The 27,229-nt window shown below is 43.8% G+C and overlaps 1 protein-coding gene across 3 annotated transcripts in view; it reads right to left on the bottom strand.

Moving 5' to 3' along the window:
- LOC138304172 (sulfotransferase 1C4-like) overlaps window positions 1-27,229 on the bottom strand; it is a 239,774-nt gene that overhangs the window by 67,627 nt on the left and 144,918 nt on the right. For all 3 annotated transcript variants that reach the window (XM_069244004.1, XM_069244003.1, XM_069244001.1), the window contains 4 exons: window positions 12,295-12,423; window positions 12,096-12,193; window positions 8,142-8,268; window positions 7,812-7,906 (listed from right to left, as the gene is read on the bottom strand). In XM_069244004.1, coding sequence (XP_069100105.1) covers window positions 7,812-7,906; window positions 8,142-8,268; window positions 12,096-12,193; window positions 12,295-12,423 — 449 coding nt within the window. The remainder of the gene's footprint in view (window positions 1-7,811; window positions 7,907-8,141; window positions 8,269-12,095; window positions 12,194-12,294; window positions 12,424-27,229) is intronic.

The raw sequence follows: 27,229 nt of genomic DNA, 5'->3' as shown, positions 1-27,229 counted from the left end.
TCTCACCAACTCTCAAAAGCCAGCTACCTGTCCCTGCACGGCTCTTACTGATCTGGTCCATATTATAAGCATATAATCCAGTCTGCCAAAATCAGCATCATCAGGCTCCAGATTGTCCAAAACATTGTAGCTCAACCTATTATTAATTTGTCCAACCAGGATCCTCTGTCAAAATGTCTCATTTTATTTCCATCAGGGAACTTTCCCAATTCAAGACATTTAACTCGTTCAAGAATTCATTTATGGTTCCTGTCAAGCTTATTTTATCTTAAAGAGTTTGTAGTTCATGTAAGTGCAAGAATTTTAGGACTCGCAGAAGAGTTAATGACAGAGCAGATGAAATCCTAGAATTCAGAGTGCGTCACTTCTATTTAGTTTGTACAACCTTTACACATTGCTGGTATATTTTCCAGACAGGTGTTTGTTTGCTTATGTGTGTGATGGAGATCTTTGTGACTGCTCTTATGCAGACGATTCTGGAGTCAACTAGTGCTGCGCTGCTGTGATGTCATCAACAGAATGTTGCTGCTAAGGTACAGAGATTGGGATTCAGGAAGGAGTAGCAGATGATCACTAGAGGAGATGGGAGTTGAGGTGAGACGCAGAAGGTGTAGAGGCAAGGAGCCACAGTATAGTAATCCTAAGTGAGTCTTCTTACAGACGCTCCCTGAGTAGTCTTTCAGTTTTAGATGTACCTCGGGCCTCGCTTGGGCTATCCTGTAACAGGCCCCAGGTTCCTGAAACACAAGTGAAAGTATCTTTCTTCCTTAGTAAATCACTACTTATGAGTGGTGTACCCTACCTACTGCTTCAGTCTACCCGCCCAGATTCCAACACTACAGCAGCACTGAGGTAACAAGTATCTAGAGGACGAGCATCAATATACCAGGTATTATTGTAAAAGTAGTGGAGATACATTTAAACTAAATAAGAGCAGGTAGTGCTGGCTCTAGGGTGGTGCTACCGGTTCAGCCGCACCTGGTGCTGTCTTCTGGGTAAGCGAGAGAGGCACCATGTTTAGGACCAACAGGAGATTAAAAACACCTGCTGAAGAGTTCCTTGTGCTTCCCTTGGTTTTCAGGCAACAGTAAAAATGTCAAGATAACTCTGGTGATTAATGTTCGTGCTGGAGAGAGATTGGAGAGTTGTCTTGTGACAGTCTCCACACTTGCTAAAGTAGCTCAGAGGATTAAGGTGCCTGCTGCATCGAACGTGCACCACGCAACTCACCAACCTGCATGTTCATGAGGTTAGCTCAGAAGGTTGCCACTTTTGTCACAGAGATCCTTTTTAGGTCGAGCATAGCAGCACGCAAGCGCTGCTTTTCTGACGTGTTGGTATGTATCGGGGCTTTTAACAACGCCCGCATAACACCTATCACTACCACTCAGTCGTGGGCTTGCCCTTCAAAAATCCTTTGATTGCGTTTGTCCTGCCTTGGGGAGGTTTTGTTACCTCCTTGGCCATCGCCCCTGTTACACGGCTACTTGCACTTTTGCTGATAAGTTTGACTGCAAGCAAACTTCTTTTTCCTTTTGTATGTCTCTTCACGCTGATGCTCATGGCGGCTGTGGCGCTGTGAATTGTCTCTCTTAGGTGAAACTGTTTTACTTTTAATTTTCAATTTATGCAGCAAGAAAAGTCCGGTTAGGAGTTTATAACGCTAATAGCTCTAACTCGAACAAATGCGAGACCCGTTGCATTGCAAATGCTAGTGTTACTTGCAGTTCATAAGTTACAACCATAATATAGCACAGTGAGCTGTGAACTGTTATCAAAGAGATGCATGCAAACAGCATTGTGTAAGTTACCACCACACCAAATACTTCAATGTTGATGTTTTTCCACAGTTTTTCATTATCCTAATGTTGCTAAAAGGGGTCTAAAAGGGGTCTTTTGGATAGATTTGCGTTCTTATTACTAAAGAAAACCACTGTGGTACGTTTTAAATCCTGATTTTAGGCTTCTCCATTCCAAATATTCTTAAAATATCCTGCCTAATAGTATCGGTGACATGCAAATCCTACACCATGCAATCCTCATTTCCTATAGACTGATTAACGTTCTTATGATTCATTGGCTCTGTATAATGGGGGTGATGTAAAGTGCTCTGACACCTTACAATGGTAGAATGGCGCTATAAAACAAATGTAATGCCTGAGAGAAAGAGACTAGGAGAGATAAGGGCCACTGCTCGAGTGTGGTACTGAGGGAATTCGTGGAGAAGGTTTTTTTGGGGTGGGGGCGCCAACAAAGATCGTCGTAGTGGGCGCCACGACCACTAAAGCCGGCAGTGAGAGCAGAGCCTACAAGAAGCCTGGTTGGTCAAAAGCCCATAGGCTCATGTCAGCCCGAAGGAAAAGAAGAAAAATATTTCATCCTACTAAAAGGTTGTACCCACTAAAATCTGATGAATTAAACCTTATCGCAAATAAATTGTTTTTAGAAAGTAATTCTCAAAACAAGTTATGCTGCTGGCTGGAGCTTAATGTAAAGCAAAGTGCAAACTATTTCAGGTTTTCGCCCGTTCTAGGAGAGTGTGTGTAATGCTGATAAAGGTTCAGCCCGGCAAAGTCCGAGGGCTATTTACTTTTTGTTACCTAATTAAAAGTATCATAAACAAATAAAGTTATGCACCGAAGGCAATAATGTGGACAATTGTTATTTTACCAGCACCTTGCCCTTGTGTTCCAGACATGATTTGTTTTGGCCTTTGTGCTATCAGAGATGAACCAAGTGAAACTTACTCAAGGATTTCCTAATATTCAATGTGCAGGCAGTATGTATGAGAAGAATGAAAGATTATAACATATTCCATGATCATCGCACACAGAGTAGATTTCGTTGTTTGGAATATCCGATGAGTTCAGGCTAGCATAGGGCACATTGCTGAGACAGTAAGATCTTCATCTCCGTGTGGCCCATTATAGCGGCACTAGGTAAATAAATGGGGGTGAGGCTTTATAAAAGTGACATCTGATCAAAAGCACTTGTGCAACAACTAAATGGTTATATCCTAAAAAGCTAGATTTAGAAGGACATGGAGCATTATGACATATTTTCTATTCAAACACTGAACTTAGATTTACATGTGAGCTTTATATCAAGATATTATTCTTCTGATTATCTAGATGTGATGCCAGTTCCCCAGTAGCGTACAACCCTTCAGAATGTGTCAAGGGCTCCCCAAGTCACCCATTTCTCACAGTTATACATTGGCCTTGATCTAAATAGGGGACCCCTGACAGCTTGGAGACCCCTTGTATAGTTGAGCCCCCTAGTGCCTCAGGGCTGCAGGGATATGCATTACCTTCCTGCAGCTCATTAATGCTCCCCACTTTTGAAACAATTGTCTGCAGTTTCTGTGGGCAATATGTGATCCTCTGTTTCTGTAAATGTCATAAATCTCACTTTCTGTGAAGTATTTTAATTTCATCCTAGTCTATGACTCTTACCAAAGTGCCCTAAGATTATCTTTTTGCCAGGTTGCTGGTATGCACAATCACCAGTAACTAACTAAATAAATAAGAATGCATTTTGAAGCCCCCCACCAGCCTGCGCCCCTTACGTGGTGGTGCTTACAGATGTTCCTTCTTTAGCACCAGGTACTATTGAATCCACAGACCAACTGAAAAATAAGATTTTTAATTGGGTAAGTAAAAACTGTGATTTTGCTGGCAAGGACCTTAGGGATATTCTGTTTGTCAGAAGAATTGACTGGGTTGGGTCTCGAGAAAAAGTGGGAAACGGGGATTGTATTATTGTAAATTGCAGATATACAGATCTGGCCCAGTGGCTCCTATTGACACAAAGTTCAGCCTCCCAGAGAAAGGGAAGGATTGGTATGGTCCCCTTGGGCTTCTTTTATAATCATATTTGGCAGTCTGCTGATCTTCCAATTAGGAATCCTAGGAATCCCAATCTGGGGCAGGGTGTTTTACAGCCAACCAGTATGGGGATTGTCCCCACTTTTGTTCCTGACCTGGAGGGGTTGGATTGACGCTATGCATGGAGATCTATAGTGGGCTTGGTAGAACCCCCAAATGCTATTACAAATGTGGAAGATCTGGGTGGAAAGACCACAAAGTGTAGTCTTATCTCTATGAAATGGAGCAGGGCTTGATACTAAGCTATCAGATTGTGAATAGATAAGGTTTCTGGCTCAATACGATTTTATTTTTCTTCAAGAAACCTGGTCGGAGTGGCTGGTAGCCTGGGAAGGTTATCAAAGGTTTGCAGTCCCGGCTGCTTGGCCTCAAGGTGGTCATCCTAAAGGGGGTTTAGTTACTTTAATCCGATTCTCTAATATAGCGAAAGCGTATCAAATTACCTGCAACCATCAAGGTATATTGATTGTATGGGTAGTCTTTTCAAATACATTTCTTGTCCTGTTTGTACATTTCTACAATGCTGTCTGGGACTCCGGATGTCAAATTACGGTTCTTTTTTCAGTTCTTCAGATTTTGAAGTGTAGACTGGAGGGGTTTTGTTTGGAGTTCTGTGCTGTGGTGTCAGGGGATTTTAATGCCAAGATAGGGCGCTACAGTACAGTGGTAAATCCTTTCGAGTTGGATCACGAGGTAGATATAGCTGAGGGATTACAGGACCCAAGGGGCACAAATCTGATTAAGGGCCTACGGAGTATGTGGGTTTACATCAGACCCCTACTTTTGTAGGCAGGGGGCTGGAACAACTATTGATTATATCTTTGTGTCCCCATTCTTAAAAAACTTGGTCATGCATGCTGAGGTGGTGGTAAAGCACTTTAGTGATCATAACCCCCTCACGATTTTCTTCAACTTTCCTGAAATCAGGGTGGGGAGGGCCAGTACTGGTGAGGACTAAAGATCAGGGTAGGAGACTTAGTTGGAGACAAGTAAATATCCAGCAAGTAGTAGATAGGGTGGTGGATGAAAACCTAAATTTGACTATAGACATACTTCTAGCAGAATCACCCAGATCAGGGGAAGTCATGGATGCTATGTTTAGAGTCAATGCAGCTTTCAAAGACTATTTGATTGTAGCTGCTCAGTCCTCCAGTAAATATAAGGGTGGATGGTTTAGCAAGTCCTGCTATGAGGCACAGAAATCCCTGCGGAAGGCTTTAAATGAACATCCAAGCGATAAGGCCTAAGTAAGAGATGCGAGGGCACTGTTCTGAGGGCAAGAACTGTTCTGAGGGCAAGAAAGCTAAAGCTTAAGGAGTTAGCTTGGAAGAAATTGGAACGTGCAGTAGACCATAAGAACCCAGGCCTGTTTTGGAAGGTTGTGAATAGGGGATTAATTGAGATAGAAACAACTGAGGGCCTGGGCTGTAATATTGCCCCTGAGATTTGAGTGAGTCATTTCTGTAGGATTTTTCAGGGGAGCCCCCTAGGAGAGAAAATGGGTAAACAATATGATGATCCCCTCAATTTAGATGTTAGGTTTACATTCTTAGAGGTGAGGGAGGCGCTGCATGGCAGCGCTAGTAATAAGGCCCCAGGCCCAGATACTATCCCAATGGATTTTTATAAATATTGTCCTCAGCTGTGGGTGCCTATCCTGCTCAATATCCTGAATGCAGCAGTTAGTGTGGGAATCCCTGCCACCTGGAGATTGACATGTATTATTCCTGTGTATAAAAAGGGCGACTGAAATGATCCCAAGTCATATTGCCCAATCTCACTCCATGATTCTTCAGCTAAAATTTTGGGTCGGATTATTCTAAGGCGCATTGAGGATTGGATGGTTGAAAATGTAATCTTGAGCAGGGTGCAATATGGTTTTAGGGAACGACTTGGCACCCAGGAACAGTGTTTAAATGTACTTATGCTGATTGGTAAATATACGCAAGCTAAGAGGGGCACTTTGTATCTTGCATTCATGGATCTTAGTTGTACCTTTAATAAGGTTAATTGGAGTAAGCTGTGGGAGAGGCTAACCCGGTTGGGTATGGATCCCCTAAATGTGAAGTTGCTTCATTATCTCCACACAAACACCAACATGAGGGTTGGGTCAAATGGGGAATGCTCGGATTCATTTGAGCTTAATAGGAGTGTCCGCCAGGGGTGTGTCCTTGCCCTACCCTTTTCCTTCTGTATACACAAGGGTTGTTTGACTTTTTAGTCAAACGATGTAAGGATGCTCCTAAAATTAATGACAAGAGTGTCCCGGTATTGATCTATGCTGATGATGCAGTGCTTATGGACCGGGCCATGAATGGCCTCCTTGAGGCTGTAAAAGCCTATGAAATTTTTATGTCAGATTTAGACCTAGAGATAAACTGTAGTAAATCATATTTTATAGTGCATGGTAAACCACTGAGTAGGATGGGAGGGTTGAAGGTAAATGAGCAAGTAATTAGTAAGGTTCAGGAATTCCCTTATTTAGGGGTTAATTTCGATGACAAGGGCACCTGGAAATCTTGTATCTCTAGGAGAGGGATGCTTTTTAATGCCAGAGTTGGTGCCACATTTGAGTTTGCTGCAAGGGTGGGTAATAAACTTATCAAGCCCTTGCTTGAAGTTTATAGGCGTAAATGTCTCCCAGTGCTGCTGTATGGGGCTCCACTCTGGGGCTCCACGGAAAACAGGCCCCCTGCGATAGAGGAAAATTGCTTATGTAGAAGGTTGTTAGGTGTTGGTCAAAATACCTCTGGTTTCTGTTTGCCTGCTGAATTGGATTTAGACTTTAAAGACAATACCGTTAAGATTACCCCTTTTTTGCTGTGGATCTCCATCTGGACTAATAAGTTTGCCTCTTTTAATAGAGAAATCCTGCGAGATTGCATGTTATGTGACCATGCAAAGGATATTCCGTGGTTGATGCATATTAGAAAAATAGCCATTGCACTTGGGCGGCTAGTTATGTTTGAGGCACCAAGGGGTTTATCCACCTCTGATAAGCGGTGGGCAAAAGAGAATTTCCTTAAAAGTTTAGGGGCTAAGAGGGAGGAGGAGGAATTAAGGAAAAAATCAGTAAGGGATTTTATAATGCTAAAGATGGGGGTGGGTCCAGAGGCATATCTCTTGGAGATTAGAAATGTTAGGGAAAGGACTCTCATCACGTAATTTCGTCTGGGGGTTATCAGAAGTAATTTGTGTTTTCAGTTTGATCAAAATTCTATAAAACGGTGTCCCTGTGACGGAGTGTCTCTGCAGACTCTTATTCATTTTACTTTGATCTGTGATTTCTATGCTCCCTTTAGGCGACGTTATTTACTCCTCTTATTGAGGTCCAGGGGTTTTGTACAATACCGTTCAGCTTTTTTGTGGCCGTGTATGGCTTCTGATACGTTGGTGTTGCGGGGGTAGGATCTTTTCTTAAAGGAGCTATAAATTGGTGGAACAATTTAAAGTATTTTTAAGGGTTTTTCATTTTTTTAAATTTTTGTTGAAATATCATTCGGGTAATGACATTTTTGAATGTAGCTTTTGTATGTGCTAACATTATTAGTAGGTTAGGAGGTGATAAATTATTTGGTGTAAAGAAATTCTTTTTAAATTCTGTTTAAAAGTTTTTAGTGAGCAGGATAGCTGCCCGACTCTAATTTTGGTAGTGATTTTTTATTCTTTTTTCTTGAATAATGATTGTTAGTGTTATGTGATGTGTTGCTTGTTTATTTCCATGGTTGAAAGTTTTCAAACTGAATGAAGTGTTTTGACAAAATTTATATAATCATGGAGCAGCGTAATTTTCTATATACCCTGTTTAGAATGGTGACTCGGTAGGATATTCCCAGAAGTGGAAGTGTATCTTTAGTGTCCTGTAATTGATACTGTCGCACACAGCAGACCCAAGTTCACAGACGATCAAGACACAAAACCTACCCTTTTCATGTCTTCATAAAACGTGTACAGAATCCTGTGCTTCTTCTTTGCATCCCAGTATCCGCGAACATGCTCGTACCAAGAGCCCCAACTGACTGGTTAAAAAACAGATGGCAAGAGTATTATGGAATTGTACCACTGACATTTACCAACATAATTAATCGCTAATGATCAAAGCTTGCTCCAGATTGTAAAAGGCAAGGCCTGAAGTATAAATACAAGATTCAGTATGTGAAACAAAAGAGCACGTCTCCTTCTTGGCCAGAGTCTGCCAGTGCACATCTTAAAGAAAAGCCCAAAACCTAGATAATCCAGAAATCAAGAACTTACGATTCCCATCCATGAATTTCTGCAGGTACTCCTCCCAGGGGCCCGGCTCTGGTTGCATTTTGTTCATTTGGTCAAAGTAGAAGTAGGACACCACATTGTCTTTTGGATTTCTGGCTACGTAAATCATCTGACAGTGAGAAAGAAAAGAGGGGTTAAGGACAAGGAAGTCTTTCGGCTTGCAAATTTATGTTGAGGAAGAGTAGAAACGCGATGGTATCGGCAAAGAATTTGGAGAAACCTACACAAAGGATAAGGAGGTTGTTATAAGCTTGAACCTTGAAAAGTATGGAGTGCTAGACAAAAAACTGATTTGTAAATTGTATTGCATGAGGACAGGGAATGCTGGACATTATCAATAACACAATATGAGCACAACTGGAGGGTAGCACATGGTGGAAAAGGACAGATAGAGTTTGAACTAAAGTAAACAAAAGCAGTGAAAATAAATAAAAGGGCTACATAGAAAAGGTCAATGAAAAAGGGGAGAAGGAAAGATGATGGGAGAGAAGGAAGAAAGGAAGAATACACAAAATGAAAGAAAGGAAGAGTATAAAGAAGAAAGGGTGAAAAGAAGGAAAACATGAAGGGTAAAAGGCTGGACAGGAGAAAATGTGAAAAGATGATGGGTGGTTCAAAATTAATAGAAGAGTATATGAGAGAATTGATGGATGGTTTAATTGAGGCATAAGATGATAGATTTGTAGGTGGATGAACAAAAGTATGAAAGAATGAATGGGTGGAAGTAATGGTGGATGGACAGAAGAGTGAAAGGATGGATGAATGGATGAATGGATGGATGGACGGGTGGCTGGAAGAGTGAAGGGAACCTTTCTAGGGAAGATCGGGCTCACAATGCTTTGCTCGATTTTTGCAATTACAGGATTGTGTCAAAGTGGGTTATTTGAATTTTCTGGTTACTCCCTTGATTAGAGGAGCTGAAAACTTTAAATACAAGCTATGGAGAGCATATTGCTTTTTGACCTTATTGAACAAAGGAACTACCCTTAAGAAGATTCAGATTAAATATTGTCAGAAAGTTAATTTATTTTTAAGGCCACGGACTAACAGACCAGGTGAGCCTTAACTAGATATCCTATCAGATCTCAATAGTGGGGATGGTGCAGTGGGACATCTCTAGGTTTGAGATTTTAAGACAATTCATACAACACAGTTCTGAGTGAATACAGGACAAATCTGAGTTTTTGGTATCAGATTCCTGGTTTAAGGTAAAGAATGACTATCAGGATTGAAAGCATAACTTAATGCTCAAAAGTACCTGCAATAATGCAGAACTATTTCTTAGAGCTTGACTCCTAGTTAGGTTTTGATAATCAGTTATCTAAATCTGCCAGTGGTGATATATGAGTAGCTTCACTGAATTATCTTTAATTACCTACTAATTCTGTGATGGGCACAGTGGAATGTGGCAAAAGCAGATGGGATATGCAAGCTATGTTATTGTTCTACAGCTATTCCCATCTTCAAGAATTTTTAATTTGCGACAGATATATATATATATATATATATATATATATATATATATATATATATATATATATATATATATCCGGCCCTCATGCTGAACTCAGAAAGTTCATAGGCCCACATGTACGAAGCGTTTTGCACATCGCAAACGGTGAATCGGGCCGTTTGCGACATGCAAAATGCAATTTAGGATGTACAGACCCATTTTTCGCGATTCAGTAATCTATTTACTGAATTGCAAAAAGAGTTTGCGAGTCGCAATTAGGAAGGGGTGTTCTCTTCCTAATTGCGAGTCGCGGTCCCATGTATGATTGTTTTGCGACTGAATTCAAGTTGTAAATAACATTTTTCTGACTTTCACCATTTTAAGTAAAAGAGTCTAATCATCTGTTTAGACAAGAGGCGACTGCGTTAAGACACATATGGCAAAGACTAAAACAAAGTGCTCCAAAAGGAAACTGGGGCATATATGACTCTGCGCCATGATAGTGGATAACTAGATGATTAGATTCTTTTATTCAACACGGTGAAAGTTATAAAAATGTTATTGACTTGAAGAAATCATTGGAATTAAAGATAAAAACCTTACAAATATAGGTGCAACCGACATAAAAAACTCCTAGTCCTGATGATGACCCTTTAATTAATTCTATATAGGGACGAAACATTGACTATTAAATGTGGTTTAGTATACAACGTGACTTCAAGACACCTGGAGTAAAGGGGTCCTTTTGAAGTTCACTGCTTTGTCTTGGTTTTTAACCACATTATTGTAAATAATGTATCAAACATTTTTGCACTCAAATTATCACTATAATCACTGCACTGTGCCTTTATATTTTGGGAGCACCTAAGGTTCATGATTTAAAAATGAAAAAAAATCTTACAATTGAAGAATGATTTGGTTAAAGATGATAAAAATAAAAAGTAATGTATACTGATTCAACAATGGTATGTTTGGTTATAAATAACCTCTTAATAGAAAGTTAAAGGTGCTGTGGAAGTGTAGGCTTACACTTCTCCCTGAGGACCAAAGATTTTTGATATTTACAGAAATCCAGCATGAGATTATGGTAGGAGTCGCATTTTTGTTAATGATTTCTCTCTCCTCTTGCTCTATGGTGGATTATTGAGTTACAAAATGGGAATTGATTACTCTATAAAACTTCATGTTGAATCATTGACACATGCTATTCATCCCCTCTCTTACTTCTCTTTTCTTTCCTATTCTTTGGTTTTAATTAGACCACTTTTGATAATAAGCTCAAATGGGTGTTGTGGGATTTAGCATTGTTGATGTACACAATTATTTTTCTGGACAAATTCATATTTTCAGATGTACCATTTTCCTCAAAATGTTTCTACATATCTCTGAAAGTTCTGTTTAGGAGAGAACAGTTTTAAACATATCTACAATTGTTGATTATGAATAGAAATCTATCTGTATAGTCTTCTTACCCATAAGATATGATGATTTACACCTCTACTTATACTGTACTTCCTTCTTTTTGTGAATTTAAATAAAATCATTTAAATGAGAAAATAATGAGTCTATAGATTGTTTAGAGAAAGAGTCTGTAGGTGAGAAAGAGAGCCTGTAGATCATTCATAAAATCAACTAGGGGAAGACTGAGGCTTTGGGCACATCTTCTAGTTAAACCAATATTCCTATCACAGGAATATATTTCAAATGGAGAGACTGGCTCTGTGCTAGAGATTATTTTATCAAAGGAATTGTCTTATAATTGGAATTGTCTCCACAGTAAGAGTTTGTACCTTGGCTCTGGTACAATCTGAAGAGGATGTTGGTTACTAATATTTTTTAACTCACACAAATTGCCCCTTCTACCTATATCTACAGATTCTTTGTTTAGGTTTTTTTTCCTTGTGGTAGATGTCTATCAGGAGAAGTAACCTACTTAAACGCAAGCTATGGCACCCAGCACAAGCTCTGTGTTGTTCAGAAATTCCAGGATGAGAAAACCTTTTACCTCATCTTAGTGACAGGAGATGGCTCACAATACCAACACTAGATCACACTGATTGGGTTCATGCAGTGCCCTTGAGTATCATCAATAGCAACCGCCTTTGATTGTGTGTGAGGGGTGGATAGAGAATGATCAATTTTTAGCCTGCTTTTAGACTGGATCTTGGTATGTGGTAGATGATCTGTTCCACTACATCAGTATCCCTCACAGTTGTGATTGCCTTTCACTTTCAAGGTACTTATCATGTTGCCTGTGCATGAGTTAAAATATGTCTAAGAAGACCCCTTACTTTTATTTGTCTATGTCGCTTAGCACATTATTAAAAGTAGCAGGTTCATATTTTGACCTGAAATATCATATATTCTGTCCGTAGGTGTAGTCAGGAGGGCAATTTCTTTGCATTTTTAAACATTGGGTGGAGGGTACCCATTCTACTTTTCTCTCTCAGCTCCTCAAGCTGGATAATACTAATGATTCTCACCTTGCAGTTCTGCACCAAGAAGGACTTAGGAACAAGCTGAAATGGGAGGTGTGTCTTAATGACTCGAGGTGATGGTGTCGCTATAAGAATATCCACACCTGAGCAAGAGAGGGAGGGAAAGAGTATTAATCTTAATTCGCAAGGCACATGAATATATATCCCCTAGAAAAGGCTGTACTCTATGATCTTTGATACTCACCAGATGGTACAGGAGGAGGATAAGTCATTTCCAGAAAAGGAAATCGGATATGTGTGGGAGCTCGGCGAGCTTTTTCCAAGTCACCCCCATTTTCGATCAGATCCACTATTTCCTGCATCCAGGTTGTACCTTAAAATAAGAAATGTGTATAAAATAGGCTGTTACCGTACGTTCTGTGCCCTTCTTTTATCTTTAAAAGTAGAAAGAGTATTTAATAGTACGTTTGGCTCCTAGGTACGAGAAACCTACATTCTCACTGTCAGCAGCTGCACAAGAAGACCCATGCATCATTCCCTGAAGCTGCCTCACAGTTAGGGCTGGCACAGAACCATCTATAACTCCCTAAAGAGTGTTTAGATCTCATGTTCTACAGCTCCCTCCTTGCAGCATTCTGACTATTTCCTACAGTTTTGATTAAGAAACAACACAGCCACAATGCCATAGACCTCCATCATGCCCTCCTCATCCATCATTTCCTACAGCAACAGTGACCTGTCCTTAAGGGTGGAAGGGGCTCACCCCCACACCTTTTGGACATAAAGGCCCATTTTTATACTCTGTTTGCGCCGGATTTGCGTCATTTATTTTGCCATAAATTCGGTGTGAACTTAACTCCATATTTATACTTTGGCGCTTTATGGAGTGTATGCCATTTTTTGTACATGAAAACCTACTGTGCGCTAATGACATGCAAGGTAGGCGTTCCCGTGCAAAAAATGACTCTAAGGCATGTGCGCCTTATTTATCCTCTGGCGTCAGAATGACGCACAGGAAGAGGCGGGCCTTAAAACATGGCGCCCAGCCGGATTTGCGCCGTTTTTTAATGCCTGGGTCAGGACAGGCGTTAAGGGACCTGTGGGCTCATTTCCATGTGGGGAGACCATAGAAGCAGTCCACTGGTGCCCTTCCCTGCACCCAGGGACACCCCCTGCCGCCCTCGCCCACCCCTGGAGGACACCCAAGGATGGGGGGACCCATCCATGGTGAGTGCATGTATGTGCAGGTAACTATATATATATATATTTTTTTAAGTGGTATGGGAGGGGCCTAACTTGGCCCCCCCTAGATGCCACTGTGCCCAATGGCCATGCCCAGGGGACAGAAGTCCCCTGAGCATGGCCATTGGGTAGGGGGGTCATGACTCCTGTCTTTGCTAAGACAGGAGTCATTTCCATTAGGGTAGTGCATCAAAAAATGGCGCTAGTCAGGTTAGAGCCAATATTTTTTACTCTAACCTGACTTGCACCATTCTTTCGTGCATAACCCCCAGTCTTCCCTTCGCCTCCACTGCCCGGTTACCGTCATTCATTTTGACGCTAACCAGGCCGCTGCACGGATAACGTCATTTCATAAATAAGGTGCCCGGCTGGCGCGTTGGAATGGCGTTAGCCGGTGGTAAACATTTGGTCGCAAATCTGCGCTAGCGCTGATTTGCGTCAAAAAGTATAAATATGGGCCAAAGAGTGTCTGTCAGGCTGAGCAAAGTTCAGCCTGGCAGACATTTTTAATTTTCAGGTCAGGCAGCCAGAAGCAAGACATGCCATAAATATGCAGGATTGTGGCTGCCTGAGCTGAACTTTGCTGGGCTGAGGAGGTTACAGCTCTTGTGGGTGTGACATCCTCAGCTCAGCAAAGGTCCTCGGGCCCTCTCAGAGCGTCTATAATAGTTTAAACCCTGAAGTGCCCAGGCCCAAGTGTCTATCACTGCCACCCTGTCACTGAGTGGGTAGGGTCAGCCGTCTCCCTGACCCAATCCTACACTGTTGCAAGGAAGGGACTGCTGCCTCCCCTCATTGGCAGACCTAAGGTTAGCCAATGAGAGGAGGTAGCAGTTCCAACCCTCTTGGCACCACCGAGGCTTCTCTTTCTGAGCTGCAGTGCAGGTAAGTGTTTGTTTTTTATTGACTGGTGCGTGCATGTATGCATGAATTTATGTGTATTTGTGAGTGAGTGTTGTGAATGAGTGTGCACGCGTGTCTGCATGTGAATGCTTGGGTGTGAGTGTGCGCCTCCCAACTCATGCCCCCCTATCATTTGGGCTTAAAGGCCGTCACTGCCCTACATGTCTTCATAACTTCTTTTTACATGTAAATCTATGGCAGGACCGAAGGCTTCGGATTATGCTTTTCTTTCTTTTACTGAGTTAATACAGCAGCCAATAACATTAGAGAAAAACTTTAAAGTACATCACCCATAAGCCACAATAGCCCAATGTGTCCACCAATCATATGGCCTGCATCTCACTATTTATGTTGCTGCAGCAGTAGTCCTTCCTCTTTCTTTGCTGCTGCAGCAGCCAAAGATAAGTGTTATCATTTTCCTTCTGTGTTTTATGCTAAAAGCAAAATTCTTCTTGTGTGTTTTGGTGTTTCTGGCAACAGAGCAATATTGCTCAGGGTTTCCTTACTGGAAAACCCGTTGCGCTTGACAGAGTGGACAGGGAGAGTGGAATAATATGAGTCCTTGGTGCGAAAACTAGTACTCATCCTCTTTCCTCTATGGTGCTTGTGCATGCGTGCAAACCTGATCTGGGCACTTTAGGCTCCGACTGAATTCATGCACATTGGAGCACTTGAAGCATGCTCTTGTACTGTTCTTGTCCCCTGAAATGCCTGACCGGGCTATATAAATGGTGTCGGGGCTATCTGCCCAGGGAATTGTGCAGGTGGCTCCCTCCGCGTTTAAAGGACTCTGTCAAAGACAATATTTATTGTCTAAGCAACATCTATTCAGGTCAATATTATACCTGCCGTTGGGGCTCATGTTCCAGCCCGAGCCTCTTCCACTCCTTGTTGACTATACACAAGCATGGCGTAATACGCTGATGTAGAAGATAATTATCAGGACATGGCAGAACTACTATTTGAGCACCAAATGGAAGAGAGGTTGGTGGAGGCACTGAGCAACGATGTGCAGGACTTGGTTAACAGGGCCCTAATTAATGCCCTCAAACCATTCACTCAGCCATTGATCATAAATGGTAAACACAAATTAATGGGCACCTATGATAATTCGTCCCAGAATTTTCCAACTAATGATCCAGAATTCGCCCAAAGCTCCTTATTTGGGGGCTCTTCTTCAGCTGAAGTCTTGGTGCAAATGGCTTCATCAGTGCTATAGGACCATGAATATGGGAACTCTGCTCCACAAGGCCCTTCAGGGGTCTTTTCATTGCCAACTTCTCAAACTCAAGAGACATTTTATGTGTCTTCTCCTCCCTCTTCAGATTCAGAACAATCCCAGAATGAGGCACAGCCAGCGGCAAAGCGAAAACACAAATCACACCATACTGCAACAGACTTACCGGGTCATATTTGTTGTTTGACCCAGAGAATATTATCCACCCACGCTCCACTGAATGGGTCCCATGCATGGAAGTGGCACATTATGTGCAGGACGGCATGTGCAAAGGCTTTCAGCATGAAGCACATAACACCCTGAGATCAGAATGTCCTCGTCCTTTTCTCCTTGGCAAGGTTATAGATATACCTGTGCTGGCTCCTAAACATAATTGCAAAGGATCCTCAGAAGGGTCTGCATCACGTATGACATGGAAGCCAAGACAAACTCTTGGATATCTCCAGCCCACTAATGAAAATTCTTGGCCTTGCAGTCCAGGCAAAGGAATCCCAGTTGGATCCAGAGCTGGTCCTAGAATGGAAACAAAGTTATGTGCCTTCTTGGGAATACCAACTGCGCAATGTCAACAGAACGCCAAAAGTCCTTCCTAATGCATTTCAACCCGAAGTTGGCAGACTTGGCCTTCTTCTGAGGCTTGGTCCTTGGCAAATGGTTTACTTTATGGCAACACATTTATCAAAGACCTGGGTAAATATGTAGCCACCTTTTCTGCCTTGATCAGTTTCCAAATGTCCATTAAAAAAATATTCACAGTGGCCTCTTTGCAAGGGATGGGTGCTTTCGAGGTGGGACACCAGGCCGTGGATTCAACCAGACTTCAAGAGGTTTTTCAAAAAGGGGCAGAGGAGGTTCTTACAAGTCCTCTGCCTTGTGACCCTCTCGTAACAGAGGAGGTTGTGGCTGTGCCCACCAAGGCAGATATCATTGAGGATTGAACGCCTCAGAGACCACATGTACAGGTAACGAGGATTCCTTCTTCAAGGGTGATTTTGGGGGTAAGGATACAGTTTTAGCTCAACAAATGGGAGTCCATTAAGCATCCTTGGATGCTTCAGACAGTTCAGGGTTTCCATCTGGAATTGTTCTCCTCCCCTGTTCAAAAGAATCATCCCAATCCTCTCCTTTTTTCTCAAACAGAGAGCAGTTTCACAGGCAATTAAATTCTTTCATTGCTACAGAGAGGGGCGATAGAAGAGACCCCATTCCAGGGATTTATCAGCACAATCTTCTTGGTACAGAAGAAAGGCTGGGGTACGGCCTAGTTCTGAAACTCAAACTTTTCAATTCTTACCGCCATTTCAAAATAGAAGGAATACATCTTCTCCAAGACCTTCTTCAGGAAGGTGATTGGATGGTGCACCTTGATCTCAAAGACGCCTATCTTTCAGTTCCCATCTTTGCTACTCATCGGAGGTCCCTTCAGTTTTGTTCGCACCTCCAATGGTATAAATTCACCACCCTTCCGTTCAGACTTTCCTCACGCCCTTGTGTTTCACCAAACTGCTTTGACCACTTGTTCAGCATCTTAGCAAGAGAGGAGTAAGATTGATCACAGTCGCGGCTCATGCCGAGCGAAAGGGGTGGGGCAGCACGGCGCGGGGGTGGAGGGGTGGTCCGGTGGGAATACAAATGTAATGAAAAAAATAAGAATAAACAAGCACCTCCTCTGTCGCACCACGCAGATCCTCTCCTCTGACGCTGCAGGCAGGCACAGGCTATCAGCCCGCCCTGCGGCCAATCCTGATGCTGCTCAGACCAGCGTCAGGATTGGCTGGGAGCACCCAGCCAGGCACTCCAAGGCAGACTGGGAGCCTGTGCAGGCTCTCTCCAGCCCGGCAACTGTGTTGCTGGGCTTGAGAGAGCCTACTGCACATGTGTGTTTAGCTGGCCCACAGACTGCCAGCCAAACACACAGGCACTCTGAGGGGGAGTGCTGTCACTCCTCGTCACCCACGTGGCCTGCCCCTTTATAAGGAAACAATAATAAACAGTATTTATTATTGTTTCCTTGTAAAGGTTTGCAACTGCCACTGCTTGCAGGGTAGTGATGACCCTACACCCCAATGGAGGAGCCGCCCCTGATTGATCATCTACCTCAACAACATTCTTATCATGGTGCAAAACAGGAATACGGTGCTTCTGCAGTTATTGGGGACTGTCCAGCTTCTTCAAGATCTGGGTTTTATCATCAACTTGGAGAAATCGCTCATAATTCCCACTCAGAATATTGAGTTCTTAGGCTTTCAGGTGGGCTCGATCAGAGCTCAACTTGGATTACCGCTGGTGAAACGGATTTTCATTAAAAAAGAGTTAAGGAGAGCCCTTGCTTCTCTGACAATATCATTAACGATATTGGCAAACCTAGCGGGCCTGTTAGCTTTGTCTATCCAGGCCACATTTCTGGGTCCTCTTCATTATTAGGCCCTTCATCACCTAAAGATCCTTAATCTTCGAAAAGGGTTATCTTATTCTGAACAGATAGTGCTATCGGAAGAAGCCAAGATAAAGATGTCCTGGTGGGTAGACCACATGGATGTGTGGAATGCCAAGTACATTTTTGCAGCTCTACCAGAGGTGATCATAGAATCCGATGCCAGTCATTGGGGCTGGGGAGCACTTTGTGGTCCAGTGGAGACAGGGAGCAAACGGTCACAAGAGGAACTTCATTACCACATCTATTGCCTCAAGCTGTTAGCCAGAGCCTCTGCGATTCGATCCTTTTTCCCCTCAAAAGTGAATGGTTGCATTCTTCGCAGAATGGACAATGTGTCAGCCGTACTGTACATAAACTGTTTTGGAGGGGATGAAATCCCGTCTACTCGTTGAGATTGTGAAAGATGTTTGACATTACTGCCTCTTCTGGGACATTCCAACTCTTTAGTGAACTGGAATTCTCAGTTCCTATGCGATTCCAGCAATTGCAGGTGGCATTTCCAGGTCTTTCAAACATGGAATCGGCTTTGGGGTCCATGCACAATAGATCTATTTGCATCCAGTCTGAATGCCCATTTTCTGATCTTTTTCAGTTGGAGATCAGATATCCTGGCGGTGAGTTCACATGCTTTTCTTCAGTCTTGGTTGGCAGGGCTCCTTAATGCATCAATTTTTTATGATCCAGAGAGTTCTCTCTCAGGTACAGAGGCAAACAGTGGAAGTGGTACTGTTGACCCCTTGTTGGAAGGCACAGTTGTGGTTTCCGGTAGCGATGGCATTGACTTGCGATCCTCCTTTTCGAATCCAAATGTGTCTCGGATGTCAAAGCTCTGGATATAACAGGTAGAGTATTTACTCCATCTAGAGTGTCCTTCACTATCTCAAGGTGCAAAAAAACTGCTTCCCACTCTGTCAGCTACCCACCTTTTCCTCATACTCAAAAATTATGCATGATTAAATGCCTCAAAGCTTATGAAGACCATACACGTGAACTTCGCAGTGACTAATCAGGTCAATTGCTCATTTCTTTAAAGAAATCTTTCAGCCTGGTTTCCTCCACAACAATGGTCAGATGGGTTAAATGGTTGTCCTGGAAGGCTGGTATTGACGTATTCCTATTTGGAGCACATAATGTGCATGGAGCCATGGCATCTAAAGCTTTTTCTACTGTTCCCGTTTGGAAGCCATTATGGCTGTGGCAGGTTGGTCTTCTGATTCCACTTTTAAAGTGTTGTATCACAAATTGATTATGGATGTGTCATTGATGGAGGTGGATCAACTTTAAACTAGCCTTCAGTCCTGTAATAGAATAAAATATTTTCTAGCTGAAGTGTCAAGAATTTTAGATTCTATTATGGACACAGAGGAGACGTTTATCCCTCCCACAAGAACTATATGACAATTGGTTTCTTCAGGAGGGATAGAAAGTTCATGATGTAAGTTCTCAACTTCACTCACCACCGAGTCAGCCCAATGAAAGTCAAAGCCAAAGAAGATTGAGTGGGGGAAGAGGGGGTGGAAGAGAGAGACAACACAGGTCCCACAGAGTCTGTGCAGAAAAGTGCATGTACCCAGATGAGTCCTGTACGCCTTCCTGGGTGAAATAGTAAGGACAGAAGGGATCAGCAAACTGCCTAGTAGATAGATGCAGTACAGTATGTGTAGTATTTTAACAGATAACATATACACTTAGAATACCTGAGTAAAACCTCTCTTCTGTTGTGGTAGACAATTGGTTGCATAATGTAGAGTGTGTAATCTAAAAGAATATAACAAAGCATAAGTGTTATATAGTAACAGACTTAAGGAACCCAACATTCCTTTATACTTACAAGATGGTTAAGCATACCTTACTACTTTCAGTTCAGGGCGGTAATAATATAACTCAAAACAAAACAAACCAGAAAAACTATAGCCTTTCATGGAGTCCTTAGTACCATGTCCTAAATAAAGTCCAAAACCAGTACTAATGTGGCCTGTTAGTTTTCATAGGGTAAATATCTCAAAGCACCAAATATTGAAGGTCCTAGATGCAGGATGCTGATATCAGATAAGTAATATACAGTCAAGTAATCACAAAAGCGCAGTGCGTGTTACCGCTATGTAGTTGAAGGGTAAGATGCTTTAAATTACTTTTTGTCTTTTGTTTTCTTTACAGGGTTAAATTTGGGAGATTAGCAGGAGCAGCCGTACCACGAAATCCCAGGATCCAAGAGGCAGGAGAAAAGCCAACCAAGGATCGCTTACAACGCCGAATGCAGCATACTGTGACATGGAAATGGAAAGGTAAGGGAGCCCGAAGGCACGAAACTGCAGATACATAACTAGAACACCAAGCAGTTTCCTGCCAGACAAGAGCGGCTCTATTCCTACTAGACCCTGCCTCATTCTGTACAAGAATCGGGGCAGGTGCGACAATTTCATGTTATTATTATGAATGTGAATTAATCATATTGTCTTATTGAAATTAACTGCCTGAGATTGTTATAGCTATTCTGCTTTCTTGACATGGTTCTTAACCCCTAGGGTGCCCAGGACGAGGTGATCTCGTCCAAGGCATCGGTTCCCGGGTGCCTTGGATGAGATCACCTCGTCCTGCACCCGGGAACTGGGGGGAGCGCTAGCGCTCCCCCCATGTGCTCTCCACCCACACCCCCAAGGCAGGGATGGAAGGCGAAGCCCTTCCCGTTCCACCCCGACCCCCCCACCCTCCCTGTGACGTCAGCGCGCATCGCACGCTGACAATCACAGAGGGCCTCCTCCCATCGAAAGAGAAATGCAAAGCATTCCTCTTTCGATCACGTGGGGGAAGCCCAGAGAGGCTTCAAAGGGAAGGAAAGGAATTTCCTTCCCTTTGAAGTCTCTCTGAGCGTTTCAATAGCCGGATTGCTTGCAATCCGGCTTTTGAAACGCCCACTAGACACCAGGGATTTTCTTTTTTTGGTGAAACTGGCATGAGGGAGCGACCCCTTGGGCAAGGGTCGCTCCCCCTTGGGCAAGGGTCGCTCGCGGGGGGGGGCATTGTTTTGGAAGGCCTTTTCTGCCCCCGGGGGCGGTATCCTCTAGGCACCAGGGCTCGTTTTTTCTTTTTTTTGTCTTTTTGTTTTGTTTTGTTTTGTTTTTTTGGAGGTGGGGAGCGACCTCTTAGGCAAGGGTCGCTCCCCTAGGGGGAAAATCATATTTAGGCCATTTCTGCCCCCCTTGGGGGCAGATTGGCCTATTTTTATGAGGCCAATCTGCCCCCAAGGGGGACAGAAACCATTAGACACCAGGGAGTTTTTTTTTTTGTACGTGAATTTCACGCAAGGGGAGCGACCCCATAGGCAAGGGTCGCTCCCCTGGGGGGAAAATTTATTTTAGGCCATTTCTGCCCCCCTGGGGGGCAGATCAGCCTCTTTTGAGTAGGCCGATCTGCCCCCAAGGGGGGCAGAAACCACTAGGCACCGGGGATTTTTTATTTTTTGTGTTTTACAGATGGGGAGCGGCCCCTTGGACAAGGGTCGCTCCCCTGGAGGGGAAAATTGTATTTAGGCCATTTTTGATCGGCCGATTTTTGCTACGCCAATCTGCCCCCAAGGGGGGCAGACACCAATAGGCACCGGAGATTTTTTTTTTGCGCCAATGTCACGCATGGGGAGCGACCCTGTAAGCAAGAGTCGATCCAAGGGGGGGTGGATTTAGGGGGGGCAAATTTATTTTAGGCCATTTCTGCTCCCGGGGGGGCAGAAACCTCTAGGCGCCCCAAAAAAATGTGTGTTTTTTTTTTTTGTTTTTTGTTTTTTTAGAGATGGGGAGCGACCCATTAGGCAAGGGTCACTCCCCTGGGGGCCAAATAGTATTTAGACCATTTCTGCCCCCCTTGGGGGGCAGATCGGCCGATTTTAGGTCAATCTGCCCCCAAGGGGGCAGAAACCACTAGGCACCGGGATTTTTTTGGGGGCACCAATGTCACGCAGGGGGAGTGACCCCGTAGGCAAGGGTCACTCCCGGGGGGGGGTTGGTTGGGGGGAATGGGGGGCAAATTTATTTTAGGCCATTTCTGCCCCCCCTGGTGCCGGCTGAGCTAGAGGCCAAATTCCACAGGTAGGCACTAAAATACCTCTGTTTTATGTGAAAAAATCTGATGTGTCCACGTTGTGTTTTGGGCCATTTCCTTTTGTGGGCGCTAGGCCTACCCACACAAGTGAGGAACCATTTTTATCTGGAGACTTGGGGGAACGCTGGGTAGAAGGAAATTTGTGGCTCCTCTCAGATTCCAGAACTTTCTGTCACCGAAATGTGAGGAAAACATGTTTGTTTGGCCAAATTTTGAGGTTTGCAAAGGATTCTGGGTAATATAACCTGGTCAGAGCCCCAGAAGTCACCCCACCTTGGATTCCCCTAGGTTTCTAGTTTTCAGAAAGGCGCAGGTTTGCTATGTTTCCCCAGGTGCCGGCTGAGCTAGAGACCAAAATCCACAGGTAGGCACTGTTTTCTGTGAAAAAATTTGATGTGTACACGTTGTGTTTTGGGCCATTTCCTTTCGTGGGCGCTAGGCCTACCCACACAAGTGAGGTACCATTTTTATCGGGATACTTGGGGGAACGCTGGGTGGAAGGAAATTTGTGGCTCCTCTCAGATTCCAGAACTTTCTGTCACCGAAATGAGTGGAAAACGTGTTTTTTATGCCAAATTTTGAGGTTTGCAAAGGATTCTGGGTAACAGAACCCGGTCAGAGCCCCACAAGTCACCCCATCTTGGATTCCCCTAGGTCTCTAGTTTTAAAAAATGCACAGGTTTAATAGGTTTCCCTAGGAGCCGGCTGAGCTAGAGGCCAAAATCTACAGGTAGGCACTTTGCAAAAAACACCTCTGTTTTCTGTCAAAAATTGTGATGTGTCCACGTTGTGTTTTGGGGCATTTCCTGTTGCGGGCGCTAGGCCTACCCACACAAGTGAGGTATCATTTTTATCGGGAGACTTGGGGGAACGCTGGGTGGAAGGAAATTTGTGGCTCCTCTCAGATTCCAGAACTTTCTGTCACCGAAATTTGAGGAAAATGTGTTTTTTAGCCAAATTTTGAGGTTTGCAAAGGATTCTGGGTAACAGAACCTGGTCAGGGCCCCACAAGTCACCCCATCGTGGATTCCCCTAGGTCTCTAGTTTGTAAAAATGCACAAGTTTGCTAGGTTTCCCCAGGTGCCGGCTGAGCTAGAGACCAAAATCCAGAGGTAGGCACTGTTTTCTGTGAAAAAATGTGATGGGTCCACGTTGTGTTTTGGGCCATTTCCTTTCGTGAGCGCTGGGCCTATCCACACAAGTGAGGTACCATTTTTATCGGGAGACTTGGGGGAACGCTGGGTGGAAGGAAATTTGTGGCTCCTCTCAGATTCCAGAACTTTCTGTCACCGAAATGAGTGGAAAACGTGTTTTTTAAGCCACATTTTGAGGTTTGCAAAGGATTCTGGGTAACAGAACCTTGTCAGAGCCCCACAAGTCACCCTATCTTGGATTCCCCCAGTTCTCTAGTGTTAAAAAATGCACAGGTTTGGTAGGTTTCCCTAGGTGCCCGCTGAGCTAGAGGCCAAAATCTACAGGTAGGCACTTTGCAAAAAACACCTCAGTTTTCTGTCAAAAATTGTGATGTGTCCCCGTTGTGTTTTGGGGCATTTCCTGTCGCGGGCGCTAGGCCTACCCACACAAGTGAGGTATCATTTTTATCGGGAGACTTGGGGGAACGTTGGGTGGAAGGAAATTTGTGGCTCCTCCCAGATTCCAGAACTTTCTGTCACCGAAATGTGAGGAAAATGTGTTTTTTTAGCCAAATTCTGAGGTTTGCAAAGGATTCTGGGTAACAGAACCTTGTCAGAGCCCCACAAGTCACCCCATCTTGGAATCCCCTAGGTCTCTAGTTTTAAAAAATGCACAGGTTTGATAGGTTTCCCTAGGTGCCGGCTGAGCTAGAGGCCAAAACCTACAGGTAGGCACTTTGCACAAAACACCTCTGTTTTCTTTAAAAAATTGTGATGTGTCCACGTTGTGTTTTGGGGCATTTCCTGTCGCAGGCGCTAGGCCTATCCACACAAGTGAGGTATCATTTTTATCGGGAGACTCAGGGCAATGCGGGGTGGAAGGACATTTGTGGCTCCTCTCAGATTCCAGAACTTTCTGTCACCGAAATGTGAGGAAAATGTGTTTTTTTAGCCACATTTTGAGGTTTGCAAAGGATTCTGGGTAACAGAACCTGGTCAGAGCCCCACAAGTCATCCCATCGTAGATTCCCCTAGGTCTCTAGTTTTCAAAAATGCACAGGTTTGGTAGGTTTCCCTAGGTGCCGGCTGAGCTAGAGGCCAAAATCTACAGGTAGGCACTTTGCAAAAAACACCTCTGTTTTCTGTCAAAAATTGTGATGTGTCCACGTTGCGTTTTGGGGCATTTCCTGTTTCGGGTGCTAGGCCTACCGACACAAGTGAGGTATCATTTTTATCGGAAGACTTGGGGGAACGCTGGGTGGAAGGAAATTTGTGGCTCCTCTCAGATTCCAGAACTTTCTGTCACTGAAATGTGAGGAAAACGTGTTTTTTCAGCCAAATTTTGAGGTTTGCTAAGTATTCTGGGTAACAGAACCTGGTCAGAGCCCCACAAGTCACCCCATATTGGATTCCACTAGGTCTCTAGTTTTAAAAAATGCACAGGTTTGGTAGGTTTCCCTAGGTGCCGGCTGAGCTAGAGGCCAAAATCTACAGGTAGGCACTTTGCAAAAAACACCTCTGTTTTCTGTCACAAATTGTGATGTGTCCACGATGTGTTTAGGGGCATTTCCTGTCGCAGGCGCTAGGCCTACCCACACAAGTGAGGTATCATTTATATCAGGAGACTTGGGGGAACGCTGGGTGGAAGGAAATTTGTGGCTCCTCTCAGATTACAGAACTTTCTGTCACCGAAATTTGAGGAAAATTTGTTTTTTTAGCCAAATTTTGAGGTTTGCAAAGGATTCTGGGTAACAGAACCTGGTCAGAGCCCCACAAGTCGCCCCATGTTGGATTCCCCTAGGTCTCTAGTTTTAAAAAATGCACAGGTTTGGTAGGTTTTCCTAGGTGCCGGCTGAGCTAAAGGCCAAAACTACAGGTAGGCACTTTGCAAAAAACACCTCTGTTTTCTGTCAAAAATTGTGATGTGTCCACGTTGTGTTTTGGGGCATTTCCTTTCGTGGACACTAGGCCTATCCACACAAGTGAGGTACCATTTTTATCGGGAGACTTGGGGGAACGCTGGGTGGAAGGAAATTTGTGGCTCCTCTCAGATTCCAGAACTTTCTGTCACCAAAATTTGAGGAAAACGTGTTTTTTAAGCCACATTTTGAGGTTTGCAAAGGATTCTGGGTAACAGAACCTTGTCAGAGCCCCACAAGTCACCCTATCTTGGATTCCCCCAGTTCTCTAGTGTTAAAAAATGCACAGGTTTGGTAGGTTTCCCTAGGTGCCCGCTGAGCTAGAGGCCAAAATCTACAGGTAGGCACTTTGCAAAAAACACCTCAGTTTTCTGTCAAAAATTGTGATGTGTCCCCGTTGTGTTTTGGGGCATTTCCTGTCGCGGGCGCTAGGCCTACCCACACAAGTGAGGTATCATTTTTATCGGGAGACTTGGGGGAACGTTGGGTGGAAGGAAATTTGTGGCTCTTCCCAGATTCCAGAACTTTCTGTCACCGAAATGTGAGGAAAATGTGTTTTTTTAGCCAAATTCTGAGGTTTGCAAAGGATTCTGGGTAACAGAACCTTGTCAGAGCCCCACAAGTCACCCCATCTTGGAATCCCCTAGGTCTCTAGTTTTAAAAAATGCACAGGTTTGATAGGTTTCCCTAGGTGCCGGCTGAGCTAGAGGCCAAAACCTACAGGTAGGCACTTTGCACAAAACACCTCTGTTTTCTTTAAAAAATTGTGATGTGTCCACGTTGTGTTTTGGGGCATTTCCTGTCGCAGGCGCTAGGCCTATCCACACAAGTGAGGTATCATTTTTATCGGGAGACTCAGGGCAATGCGGGGTGGAAGGACATTTGTGGCTCCTCTCAGATTCCAGAACTTTCTGTCACCGAAATGTGAGGAAAATGTGTTTTTTTAGCCACATTTTGAGGTTTGCAAAGGATTCTGGGTAACAGAACCTGGTCAGAGCCCCACAAGTCATCCCATCGTAGATTCCCCTAGGTCTCTAGTTTTCAAAAATGCACAGGTTTGGTAGGTTTCCCTAGGTGCCGGCTGAGCTAGAGGCCAAAATCTACAGGTAGGCACTTTGCAAAAAACACCTCTGTTTTCTGTCAAAAATTGTGATGTGTCCACGTTGCGTTTTGGGGCATTTCCTGTTTCGGGTGCTAGGCCTACCGACACAAGTGAGGTATCATTTTTATCGGAAGACTTGGGGGAACGCTGGGTCGAAGGAAATTTGTGGCTCCTCTCAGATTCCAGAACTTTCTGTCACCGAAATGTGAGGAAAACGTGTTTATTTAGCCAAATTTTGAGGTTTGCTAAGTATTCTGGGAAAACAGAACCTGGTCAGAGCCCCACAAGTCACCCCATATTGGATTCCACTAGGTCTCTAGTTTTCAGAAATGCACAGGTTTGGTAGGTTTCCCTAGGTGCCGGCTGAGCTAGAGGCCAAAATCTACAGGTAGGCACTTTGCAAAAAACACCTCTGTTTTCTGTCACAAATTGTGATGTGTCCACGATGTGTTTAGGGGCATTTCCTGTTGCGGGCGCTAGGCCTACCGACACAAGTGAGGTATCATTTATATCAGGAGACTTGGGGGAACGCTGGGTGGAAGGAAATTTGTGGCTCCTCTCAGATTACAGAACTTTCTGTCACCGAAATTTGAGGAAAATGTGTTTTTTTAGCCAAATTTTGAGGTTTGCAAAGGATTCTTGGTAACAGAACCTGATCAGAGCCCCACAAGTCACCCCATCTTGGATTCCCCTAGGTCTCTAGTTTTAAAAAATGCACAGGTTTGGTAGGTTTCCCTAGGTGCCGGCTGAGCTAGAGGCCAAAATCTACAGGTAGGCACTTTGCAAAAAACACCTCTGTTTTCTGTCACAAATTGTGATGTGTCCACGTTGTGTTTAGGGGCAATTCCTGTCGCGGGCCCTAGGGCTACCCACACAAGTGAGGTATCATTTTTATCGGGAGACTTGGGGGAACGCTGGGTGGAAGGAAATTCGTGGCTCCTCTCGGATTCCAGAACTTTCTGTCACCAAAATGTGAGGAAAATGTGTTTTTTTAGCCACATTTTGAGGTTTGCAAAGGGTTCTGGGTAACAGAACCTGGTCAGAGCCCCACAAGTCACCCCATCTTGGATTCCCCTCGGTCTCTAGTTTTAAAAAACTGCACAGGTTTGGT

Source organism: Pleurodeles waltl, chromosome 7 (genome assembly GCF_031143425.1).
Source record: "Pleurodeles waltl isolate 20211129_DDA chromosome 7, aPleWal1.hap1.20221129, whole genome shotgun sequence".
Classification (NCBI taxonomy): domain Eukaryota; kingdom Metazoa; phylum Chordata; class Amphibia; order Caudata; family Salamandridae; genus Pleurodeles; species Pleurodeles waltl.
Note: the sequence above shows the minus strand (reverse complement) of the source record. Positions and strands in the feature narration are given on the sequence as shown.